Here is a 12,590-nt window from a genome sequence, read left to right as displayed (position 1 = left end):
TATAATCTAGAAGTGCTGTATAAAAGAGTAATAATATGCTCACTACTTAGAAACATGGAGACCAGAAGAAGCTCAGTGTCCCTCAGAGAACTGAAAGTGCTTCCCTTTCTACCCTTTTCAGAAATAAACAAGTATAAAACAAAATACACCTCACAACATCACTCCCATTCTACAAGGAGAATGATTATAAATACTCTTCCTTTTGCAGGGAAGAAGTGCTGCAGATTAAACCCAGGTCTTCACGTACATTGAACCTATCTACTGAACTCTACTACTGAGTTAAAACCACAGTGCCTACAGACACATTTTCCGACTGAAAACTTACAGCAATTAAGATACAGCATTGAGGTGAAAAGGGGAAAGGAGTCACCTTTTTAAGCACCTTCATGGCAAATATCTTCCCAGTATTTGCTCCTGTTACTTTTCGTACTTGAAAAACCTGGACAAAGAAATAAGTGTTTGCACATTATCAAAAGCCAAACCATGCAGGTCATCTTCCAAAATACCCATTTATAAGAAACGTGTGATACTGTTGTTTATACTGTAAAAAGTGCATCACAAAGGACTGTGCACAAAATGGATCCTTAGAGAGGCCACATGGTAGGGTTTACTGGAGAAAGCTGTTAAATGGGGGACTTCCTGTGGTTTTCTGCCACCTGATGGCAGTGTTGGGAAATACCAACTAAATAGCACTATACAAAATCCTAGTTCACTGAGTACAAACTATCAGTGTTCCCAAATTTAAAAAGCAAATTTCCCAGTTTTTTACATAAATTTATTCTAAGGATACAACTGTTATTATTTCACACAACACTAATAGTAACTGACAGATTTTTACTCACTCCATTAAAATGTCTACTTACCCAATACCTTTAATTAACAACATACGTAAGATTCAAAATGTTACATATTCAGGACAATTAGAATGTATTCCAGTGTGCCCTTAACCTTAAAAATAAACTAAAAATGTCACACTTCTAAAAACTAACATTGGGATAGTATAGAAAGTTCTTGATCTAACCAAGTTGTTAAACTCTCTTAAAAGGGAAGGAATGTCTGGGGTATAAGTTGTCTTGGGCAGAACATATAAAGGTGAGGTCTTAAATTAGAAAGCCTAGGACAAAACTATGAAACCCCTTTCTTACGGTCTTTCTTTCATCTTTCCTATTTCTTAGATACTGCAAGTCGAAGAAAATCCATTCAGATTCAGCCTCAGGAACACATAGTTTAATGTGCCTGAAGTGAGGAGTGGTCTGCCCGTGTTTACAGAGGACTCCTATACAAGGTGCCATCGGGCCAAAGAATGGAAGCACTGCTCGACAGCAGAGCCGACAGGCACGTCAGCTGCTCACTTATCCAGCAAATACTCAGGACTTACATTATGTCTGTGTGAGTGGTGGGAAGGGGGGAAATGTAATATACCCTCAGATTATACAAGTCACAGTGAGATCCTACACTGATGAAGGGAACCAAACTACCCAAATCAAAGACAGCTATTTCAAAAACACTTCCTACCTTTCCATAGCCCCCTTTACCAAGTACCCGAAGTAGCTCAAAACATTCTGGTCTGATTTTTTCTGGCCCTCTGTTCACACTAGTTTCTGAGATTTCAAATTTCTCACAATGTTCCATGCCACTGGGAAGAAAAGCAAAACCAGAAGTAAATTTGCAAAAAGTTCAATTATATCCAGCACATAGTTAGAAAGGAGAAAAAGAAATTCCAAAAGGAGAAAATCCAATTAGGTAAAAGAAAAAAAAGTACATGACAGTAAATTTAGTATCTGTGAATGAAGTTAACTGATGATTCATTTAATGACATGGCTGGGTCAAGAGCAGGGTGGACTGGTAACTGTTTATCTGTTTGCTCATAGAACATGCTATTATTATTTATTTACTTAAATATCAAGTACCCCTAAGCTAAGAAAATTAGAACATGTTTACTAAAATGATGAAGTAAACAAACCTTCTAGTTATTCAAATTTAGTTCATTCAAAATGTCCATGAGATTACCCAACATCATTTGGCAACTTTAGCAGAAAATCTAGGATCTTTCAGAAGTGACTCAATAAGTTGTTATACAACTCAGGCCTATCTCAAACTGATTAAGCAACCCAGGCTGGCCTCAAAGTCATCCTCCTGCCTCAGCCTGAGTGCAAGGATTATAGGCACTTACCACCACACTGAGATTTGTTTTAAAATTTTTTTTTTTTTTTTTTTTTTTGGTTTTTCGAGACAGGGTTTCTCTGTGTAGCTTTGCGCCTTTCCTGGAACTCACTTTGTAGTCCAGGCTGGCCTCGAACTCACAGAGATCCGCCTGGCTCTGCCTCCCGAGTGCTGGGATTAAAGGCGTGCGCCACCACCGCCCAGCAAAATTTTTTGATAATAAAATATATCTGAACTTCTTCCCATGTCTGGCTTTTCCAAGTTACTAGCTTAAAGTCTCCAAAAAAGGATTGGCAACCGTGTAGGTCACGTACACGCTTCTCATGTGAGTATTCTGTCTTCTCAGCTCTTGTCATGCTCTTTACTGAGGGGTGGGGTCAGGAGCAGATCAGTCATATACTCACCTAACAGAATCCGTTCAACAGGACCTAAAATTTCATTCATCTCTCTGTCTGAACCATGTGTTAAAGTATTTGGGGGCACTGGCATAAGTTTTTCAATAAGAAACAGTTGCAAATACAGTTTTCTGTATTAAATAAGTAAAAATTCACTGGGTGGTGGTGGTGCACACCTTTAAGACTAGCACTCAGGAGGCAGAGGCAGATGAATCTCTGAGTTCCAGGCCAGCCTGGTCTATAGAGTGAGTTTCAGGAGCCAGGGCTATACAGAGAAATCTTGTCTTGAAAAAAAAAAAAAAAAGAATAAAAATTCCTAACCAATTTGAACTCATATTTCATCTTTTTCTACACCTTACATTCAGCAAGTCAACTAACAACTTTGCAAATATGAGTCATATTTAAAAAGATTATTAAATAGAACCCCTTGAGGCTATGAACAGGTACAACCTACTTGAAAGCACAATGTAAGTCTTTTCATATACACTTACAGTTCATATGGTCCAACTCCCCCATGGTCCATGCTTTCATTTAACTGACCCTGAAAAATATTTGAAGTTTTAGACATAAATAACACCAGAAATGCAAAACTTAAGACTTTCAATGCTTTATCTCATAATTCAGAGAATAAATGAAATAAACCAGCTTAAAATGTCTACTTGACTCCAAACCAACTGGTGGTGAGCCAAGTAAAGCACACCAACAATACTAGGAACACTGTACTTTCAAGTTTTTTCTTGTTTGTTTTGACTGTTTGTTTTGAGACAGGGCTTCTCTGTGTAGTCCTGGCTATCCTGGAACTGGATCTATAGACCAGGCTGGCCTGGAACTCACAGAGATCTACCGGCCTCTACCTCACCAGTGCTGGGACTACAGGCATGTGCCACCACCCAGCTAAGTTTTTTCATTTTATACTACTAACTACAGCAGCTATTCATTCATAACCTAAAACAAAAGCAAGTGAATTTTTCTTCAGCAATTATACTTAACATCTATTAAAAATAGGATTTTTATTCTGAAGTTACAGGCATTACATTCTAAGATACTGAGTCAAATTATATGCTTCTGTTGGGTACCAACATGGTCATGAACTCAGCCCAAGGCAACCACAACTAGTCCAAGATGTATAATGTGCAATGTGGCTAAACAAGCAAAATAATTCATCAGTCAATCTAGCGATTAAACATCACACTGGCCAAACACTTCTTTTAGCCATAGAATAAGTGTACTGGCAATGAACAAACCCAAAATTAAATTGAGAAATTCACAATAGAATCTGTAAAAATAGCTTAGATGGCCGGACATGGTGGCATATGCCTTTGATATCAACACCTGGGAGGCCAAGGCAGACATTTCTCTGTCTGGTCTACATATGAGACCCTGTCTCACAAAACAAACAATTGCAAAATACAAAACAAAACAAAATCCAACAACTTAGATATGGGGCTGAAGAGATGGCTCAGAGTTAAGAGAATGCATATGCTGCTCTTACAGAGACCCCAAGGTCAATCCCAGGACCCACAACAGGCAGCTCACAACAATTTGTAAGTGCAGCATGGGCATGATTGGGGGAGAATTTGAAACCCTTTTCTGCCTTCCTCAGGCACTTCCAGCCATGTGCACAGACACACAGACACACAATTCAAAATTAAAATTAAGTACACTTTAGACGTTGGGCATCATGCCTATAATCCTAGCATTTGAGATGCAGGAAGAAGAAATACTTAAACAGTGAGTTCCAGGCCAACCACGGTGAAACAGCAAGACTCTACATACATACATACATACATACATACATACATACATACACACATACATACATACATACAAAGAAGGGGAAAAGGCCAAGTATAATAGGCCTGTTATCAATTCTAACTACTTGATTAAGAGACTGAGATCATAAATTCAAGACTTTCCATAGACTATGTTCACAGCCATCCTGAACAACTTGGTAAGATCTCATATCAAAAACAAAAGGCTGGGGCTGGAGAGATGGCTCAGTGGTTAAGAGCACTGATTGCTCTTCCAGAGGATGTGGGTTCAATTCACAGCACCCACATGACAGCTCACAGTTGTCTGTAACTCCAAGATCTGCCACCCTCACATAGATATATGTGAGGCTAAAACACCAATGCACATAAAATAAACATAAGCAAATTATTTTTTTTAAAAAAAAAGGGCCTTGTAATATATCTCAGAGTTAGAGCACTGGACTGGAATGTGCAAAGTCCTAGGTTTGATTCCCAACACGCCTAGGCCCTCCACTCCCCTATAAGAAAAGGTGAAAAGAAAACCCACAGAAAAAGAATAAAAAGCTAACAATTTTGAAAAACAAGTTAGGCTCTGAATAGGTGTTTTCCAAAGAAGACATAACATGAACAATAACCACACAAAAAGATATTCAACATTAGTACTAGAAGAAAGCTGCATGGAGACATAATAAGCTACACCTTCCCATTCACTAGGACTGCAAAGAAGGGAAGAGAGGGAGAGGAAAGAAACCATCACATATTGCTAGTGTGAATGTAAAATGGGAAAATAGTTTGGTAATCTCTTAAGAAGTTCAACATAGCCTGACTGGACAGATGGCTCAGCAGTTAAGAGCACTGGCTGCTCTTCCAGAGAACCTAGGATAAATTTCTAGCATCTACATAGTGCCTCACAAGTGTGTGTAATTCTAGTTCAGGGAATCTGACATCTGAGGGAAGCATACATGCAAGTGGCACATAGACATACATACAGACAAAACACACCTACACTTAAAATGTTTTTTAAGAGCCGGGCGGTGGTGGCGCACGCCTTTAATCCCAGCACTCGGGAGGCAGAGCCAGGCGGATCTCTGTGAGTGCGAGGCCAGCCTGGGCTACCAAGTGAGTTCCAGGAAAGGCGCAAAGCTACACAGAGAAACCCTGTCTCGAAAAACAAAACAAAACAAAACAAAACAAACAAAAAAAAATGTTTTTTAAAAAGTTAAATATAGGCTGGGCATGATGACACACCTTTAATCACAACACTCTAGAACAGAGGCAGGAGGATATCTGTGAGTTTAAGGCCAACCTGGTCTTCATGGGGAGTACCTGGACAGCCATGCTACACAGGGAGACCCTATCTTAAACAAACAAACAAATAGGTTAAACACAGCTGGTCAGAGCTGGAGAGATCGCTCAGTGATCTAAGAACATTGGCTGGGTTTAATTCCCAGCACCCACATGGTGGGTTCAAAGCATCAATAATTCCAGTCCCAGGGGATGCAATGCCTTCTTCTAGCCTCCAAGGGCACTACACACATGTGGTGTGCAGGCAAAACACCCATATGCATAAAATAAAAAATAAATATTTTTTTAAAAAGTTCGGCATGGTGGAGAACACCTTTAATCACAACACTTGGAAGGCAGAGGCAGACAGATCTCTGTGAGTTCCAGGCTAGCTTGTTCTAGAAAGAGTTCCAGCCAGGCGGTGGTGGCACATGCCTTTAATCCTAGCACTCCAGAGGCAGAGGCAGGCAGACAGATCTCAGTGAGTTCGAGGTCAGCCTATTATACAAATCGGGTTCCAGGACAGTCAGGACTGTTACACAGAGAAACCCTGTCTCAAAAAACCAAAGAGAAAGAGAGAGTGTTTCAGACTAGACAAGGCTAAATAGTGAGACCCTGTATCCAAAACCAAACCAAAACCCACCAATAGAGCAGGTTTTTAGTTTCTGGCCTTCATACAATCACAGCTGCACTGTAAAGACAAATGACTAACTTCTCCCAGATGTGATAAACTGGTGTTACACAACTGTCTTTTTCTTTAATGTTGGCTTTGCTTAATTCTAAATTCAAGACCACAGAGTAGTTAACAGGGAACCTCCTTTGAAGGCACCTCAGCAGACATGCCCCCGGGCTGTGGTTCACTTCCGGAGCCTGCTCCACCACCTGCACTAGCTTCCTACCGTTACTTTCCAGAGCAGAGACATCAGAGGCACAATTCCATTCTGTCACTTACAGAAATCGCTCACCAAGGTATGCAAGTACACACTGAAACACACATTGACAACATTCTTTCAAAGGAAATTCTTCTCATTCAGAATTTTCCTCCTGCTGCTTTAAGATTCACCTGTGTGGAGGCTGTCAAGATGGCTCAGTGGTCCTGGATTCAATTCCCAACAACATATATAACTACAGTCCCATGGGATCCCATCCCCTCTTCTGGTGTGCTGACATGCATGCAGACAAAACACCCACATACATTGAATCATTGAATCAATCAATCAATCAATCAATCTTTTTGGGCAGTGGTGACGCACGCCTTTAATGCCAGAGCTTGAGAGGTAGAGGCAGGTGGATCTCTGAGTTTAGGCTAGCCGGGTCTACAGAGCGGGCTCCAGGAGGGCCAAGGCTACACAAGGAAACCCTGTCTCAAAACACACATCCCAAAAAAGATTGACGTGTGTGAAGTAGAATCTTGCTAAGGCAAATTATTATACAAGATAGACTGTGTCAAACTAGCCTACCAGTATTTGTAAAATTTTAAATAAAAAATGCATGTAAAGAAATATATATGTGCTGGGAGGTGGTGGCACAAGCCTTTAATCCCAGCACTGGTGTGTGGGGGGGGGCGCCAGAGTCGGGCGGATCTCTGTGAGTTCGAGGCCAGCCTGGTCTACAGAGCAAGTTCCAGGATAGGCTCCAAAGCTACACGGAGAAACCATGTCTCAAAAAAACAAACAACAACAAAAATATATATATGTATGTATGTATATACATACACATACATGCATGCAATAACAATTAATGAAAAAGAGGTCATGAATTTAAAGGAGAGCAGGGAGGGGTATATGGAAGGGTTTGGAGGGAGAAAAGGGAAGGGAAAAATGTAGTTATATTATAATTTCAAAAAAATTTTTAATCTCTCTAAACTATAATTAATAAGTATGAAGTCTCAATGAAAGTGAGCACTTCATAAAGATTTAAATGAACGGTTCCCCAATGGGAAAACTTATCCTTAATCCAGACATGAACTAGAACAAATCTCCAAGCCACGTGGTGGCACATGTAATTGCACCTCTTGGGATGCTAGGGCAATAGGTTCTGAGTTTGAGGCCAAGCTGGACTACACAGTGAGACCTTGTTTCCAAACACAAAGTGGGGGGTATAGTATGGGCATGGTAGGGCATACTTGTATTTCTGGCTCTTGGGAGGTGAAGGGAGGGCAGTCTAGGCTACACGCTACCCTACCTCAAAAATAATAAATAGGCTAAGTCTGGTAGCTCACATCTTGGGAGACAGAAACAGATGGATCTTTGTGAATTCCAGTCAGAGCTACACAATATGACACTATCTTTTTGGGGGGGCACTGGGGGGGGTTTCAAGACAGGATGTGTAACAGTCTGGTTTGAACTCACAGAGATCCACCTGGCTCTGCCTCCCCAGTGCTGAGATTAAAGGTGTGTACCACCACCACCACCACCACCCTAGACCCTATCTTTAAAAAAAAAAAAAACAACAACCAAATAATGAGTGTGTCTCTGAGTATGTGTATGTGTGTGTGTGTGTGTGTGTGTGTGTGTGTGTACACACATGCTTGTGCGTGCCTGGGTACTTGAGAACAAGCGCTTAAGCTCATGGCATGGTACACATGTGGAGGTCGAGTCAACTTGTGGAAGTCAGTTCTCTCTTCCCATCATGTGGGTTCCAGGAATCAAACATTAAACTTAGGTTGTCAGCTTGGCAGCAAGCTCCTTTACCCACTGAGCTGTCCAGCCAGGCCCTAATAATAATAATAATAATAATAATAATAATAATAATAATAATAATAAAACTTTTTGAAAAATTTTCTTTTGAGATAGGGTCATTCTATGTACCCCTGGCTATAACTTGCTATACAGACCAGGCTGGCCTTTAACTCAGATCTACCTGACTATTGGGATTAAGTCATGTGCCACCATACCTGGCAGTAATATACTTTTTTGTCAAACAAAAATCTGCTATCTCATTCTAAAACTTGTATAATATGTCTCAGCAATTATTTCAAATTTTTAACTGGCAGAAAAAGCAAAGCATCCAACATTTTCATAATCTAACAAAATTCTTAGTTTCAACTTATTACCACAGAAATATAGATAAACAACAGGAAGAGAAATACCCTCTCATCATCACAATCCTCTTACTCATTAGTGTGATTATCCATTACTTTATACCTTTAAGGCTTTTATTCTGTTTGTTTTTAGATAGTAGCTACTCAGTTTTATCTATAAACCATTAATTTAGTTTCATCATTTACCATCTGAAGAATTAACTACATAAATGCCTATACTTACTAATATAGATTCACCCAGAACAAAATACCTACAAAGTTGTTATCTGTGTGATCAATTCTTTAAAAACATCCAGCTCGGGCTTACTTGCATTTGTTACTGAGCAGCTCTGAACAGCTGAAGGTAAACTTGAATCACTTAGAACTCAGCAATGACTGGTGATGCCAAGCTACAGTCCACAATATGGCAAACTGCCCAATAAGCCAGAGTATCTTGAGAATACTTTATATTTTATTTCATTTAACCCTCACTTTACAAGGAAGAAAACAATATCAGTTTACTCTAGATGCCATAGTTCATGAGTATGGCCAAAGAGATCTGTACTGTAGTCCCTATTTTTCTTTTATTTACTAAGTTCAACTTGACTTACAAATAGTACACTGTGACTTCGTTAATAAATGCATTCAAGAACGCAGGACTGTGAGATGATCCTGTGGGTGAAGGAGCTTGTCACCAAGCCTGATGGCCTGGCTCCCTCCTCTGAACCAACTCCCACAAGTTGTCATCTTCCCCACAATGTGCACACACACAGAAACGTAGTGATGGTTTCAGAAAGAAGCTATGCAGGAGCCAATGAAACGGCTCAGCTAGTAAAGGCCCTTGCTGCCAAGTCTAGGGACCTGAGTTTGAGCCTCAGACTCCCTACATGATGGAAAGAGGGAACTGACTCTCCCAAGTTGTCCTCTAACCCGCCCCCCCATGTGCTATTGCATACCTTCCTCATCAAAATAAATAAATGTGAAAGAAAGAATCTGTGTGCAAGCCAGATTTGGGAGTGCAAACCTACAAGCCCAGCACACAGGGGAGAAGGGCAGGAGGATCAAGGAGAACCACAAGCTGAAGGCCAGCATAGCTACACAGTAGGCCCATGTCAATCAAATCTATCAAACTCAAGTCTTCAGGCTCAAAACTTCTGGTAGCAAGTGTCTTTTCCCACTGGACCATTCATCTTGTCCAAGACACTTAAATCTATACAATATAATCTGCTGAATTGAGTCAGAAGACACTAATTGTGGGCAATCACTTCTCTGGCCTATGCCTCAGTTTCCTTATTATAAAAGAAAGCAGTGGGGCTGCTCTGACATGCCACCAATTTTAAAGAAAGGTTTACATAACAAAGTAAAAGTTGTATATTCACCATAGGAAACATAAGATTTTCTTAAGCATCTAAATTGTTACCATACTTTTTAAACTTTTTTTTCCAAAGTAATCTAGACTGACTCTCTTTAGGTAGCTGACCCAACTCCATCCCATCTCTTTCCCTTTATCCACCTTGAGACGTTAAGACATCTCTTAGTAACACACTCAATCAAGGCCTGGCGGTGTGGCCCCCCCGCCTGTATTATTGGCACTCAGGAGCCTGAAGCAGGAGAATTTTGAGTTTGAGGCCACCTGGCTACCCAGTGACACATTGTATTTTTGGTTTTTTGTTTTTTTTTTTTCGAGACAGGGTTTCTCTGTGTAGCTTTGCGCCTTTCCTGGAACTCACTTGGTAGTCCAGGCTGGCCTCGAACTCACAGAGATCCGCCTGGCTCTGCCTCCCGAGTGCTGGGATTAAAGGCGTGCGCCACCACCGCCCGGCTTGGTTTTGTTTTTTTAAAGAATGCACTCAAGAGAAACATTTCAACTCTAAAAGCACTCCTCTTCAAAATCCTTCTTAATTACTTCTGCTCTTCCTCCCAATTCCCCTTCCCTAAGTTAGTGGTCACATTTCAATTTCTTATCCACTTTTCCTGTCCCAAGAGTAGGCCAAACCTGGAGCTTCTACTATTCCTGAAGTACATTAAGAAAATGAAAAGGAAAACAAACAAGGCCCCAGTTCATCCCAAGAATCACAATACTGGACTCTCCAAAGTCCCATATGAACCCACAGACTGAAAAGCCCACCAGTAACTAACGACAGCATTCATGTAAAGCCACCCTCCTCTCTCCTCTCCGGCCCTACTCCAGAGCCACTGCCATATGGAACCAATATAACTCAACAGTGCATCATAGTTATAACTAAAGCAATTCTGTATTTGCTTCAAACTTAGTATTCACCATGTTTGATTAAAAGGCTAAGTGGAATCCCACAGTTGAAAAGTGTGTGTGTGTCTCAAAACCCACATTTGGAACAGTGTAATTCTGAGTCATTTGATTGATACTTTGTTGGCCCACTTAATTTCATAAAGTGTTCAGAGACCTAAAAAGGCCTTTCTCTTTTGCCAGAAGGGCACACTTTATTTACTAAAGAAGGAAAGCTGAGGGTGAGAAGAGGAGCCCCTATTTAAATACAGCAAATATCTAACATCAGCCATAAATCCATATTCTTACACAAATGGCCGCATTTAATCACCATGAGGTTATTACTAAGGATATTTGTCCTGAATCGGTTTAGTTTGACATCTCATTTTTTTAACCTTCGGTGTAATAATATGTGTATATTTCAATAAATATTATGTTAGAAAAGGTGATATTCCACAAATAACAAACTACTAGGGCAGCAAAGGTAAAACCAAGATGTGCATTAGGAAAAGCGATTCTAAATTTAAACTTCAGCAAGGAAAGCCCTCACACCACTATTCACAAGTCTCTGTTCAGGCAATTTATTTCTGGCGAGACAAATCACAGCTGTCAACGCTGTTTTTTTTCCCCCACCCTACAATTACATAAATTATTCCGAAAAAAAAAAATAGACATCTTCAACTTGAGGGAAATTAACTTACAAATGCCGTGTGTCATTGTGAATGGTTTTTTTTTTTCCTTTAAAATGTCACACGGAAGGGGGGTTAAAAATAAAAGGCAAACAAACAAACCCTGGAAGATGCAGCAGAGCCCCCTTGCTCCCGAAATAAAACTCCTGGTGGCTGTAACAGCAGCGGCAGCGCTACTCCCGACAGAAGTTTTCAGCTGTCACTTCTAACAGCTGAGCGCTTCCTAGGAGAGAAGCGACAGGCCGAGAAGAGAGGTGGTTGTGGGGAGTCCGAAGATTTAAAGACTTGCAATCTTACACTCCAAAGGGAAACCCTTCCGCACCTCACACCTGCACTTAGGGGACACCCAGCAAGATCAGCCCCCACCCCCACCCCGGCACACGCTCACACCATCCCGGCCACATTCAAGACCCACAGCTCCAGAAGCCGACCGCGCGCCTTTTCTCCTCGGCGTTCCAGAAACCCATCGCTCGGGGCTGCGCTGATCTAGGGCTCGGGGCGAGACCTGCACCTGCGCGCCCCGCAGAGGCCTCACACCTAGGGCCAGGTCCGCCCCGCCCGCTCCCTCGCTGGCTCGCTCGGCCGCGCAGCGCCGCAGCTCCTCCCGGAGACCGCTCGCGTCCCCCCGGGTCTCCGCGCCCTAGGACACACCAGGCTTCCAGGGCCCACGCCGCCACCCCGGCCCTGTCACCTCGCCCCCCCATCCCCCGGGACCCCGGGCCTCACCCCCTCCTCCAGCTCATCCTCAGAGCCTGCATCCTCTGGCTGGTCCAGGTCTATGTCAAACACTCCTGCCATGTCCTCAGCTTCCCTGTCTCGGAAGTCAGGCGCTGGGTAAAAGCCGTCCCGCCTCCGTCGTCGCCTCATGGGCCCGGACCCGCCGCAGACTCCACTGCTGCTGCCGCCATCACCGGCTGCTTAAACTCAATGCGTCTGCGCCTAGGCCCCAGACTGGCTCCTCAAGTTCAGCCCCGGAGCATGCGTACAAGGTTCCGTGAAGCCAACAGTGGGCAGCGGACATGCGTAGCACTATCTCCCGGC

The 12,590-nt window shown here is 42.1% G+C and overlaps 1 protein-coding gene across 5 annotated transcripts in view; it reads right to left on the bottom strand.

Annotated features, from left to right (window-relative positions):
* Nucleotides 1-12,530, bottom strand: part of Rps6kb1 (ribosomal protein S6 kinase B1) — a 43,542-nt gene extending 31,012 nt beyond the window's left edge. Inside the window, exons 1-4 of one of the 5 annotated variants that reach the window (XM_052759922.1) lie at nt 12,276-12,530; nt 3,050-3,099; nt 1,516-1,636; nt 371-439 (exon numbers count right to left, since the gene is read on the bottom strand). In XM_052759922.1, coding sequence (XP_052615882.1) covers nt 371-439; nt 1,516-1,636; nt 3,050-3,099; nt 12,276-12,416 — 381 coding nt within the window. In that variant the 5' untranslated portion in view covers nt 12,417-12,530. Of the gene's footprint in view, nt 1-325; nt 440-1,515; nt 1,637-3,049; nt 3,100-11,651; nt 11,766-12,275 lie in introns of those variants that run through there. The other 4 variants (XM_052759923.1, XM_052759918.1, XM_052759919.1 and 1 more) reach the window with 4 other exon arrangements.
* Nucleotides 12,531-12,590: the final 60 nt, after the last annotated feature.

This window comes from Peromyscus californicus, unplaced genomic scaffold (assembly GCF_007827085.1).
Source record: "Peromyscus californicus insignis strain IS unplaced genomic scaffold, ASM782708v3 Scaffold_3__1_contigs__length_106647218, whole genome shotgun sequence".
Lineage (NCBI taxonomy): Eukaryota > Metazoa > Chordata > Mammalia > Rodentia > Cricetidae > Peromyscus > Peromyscus californicus.
This window is presented reverse-complemented; position numbering and strand designations above follow the sequence as displayed.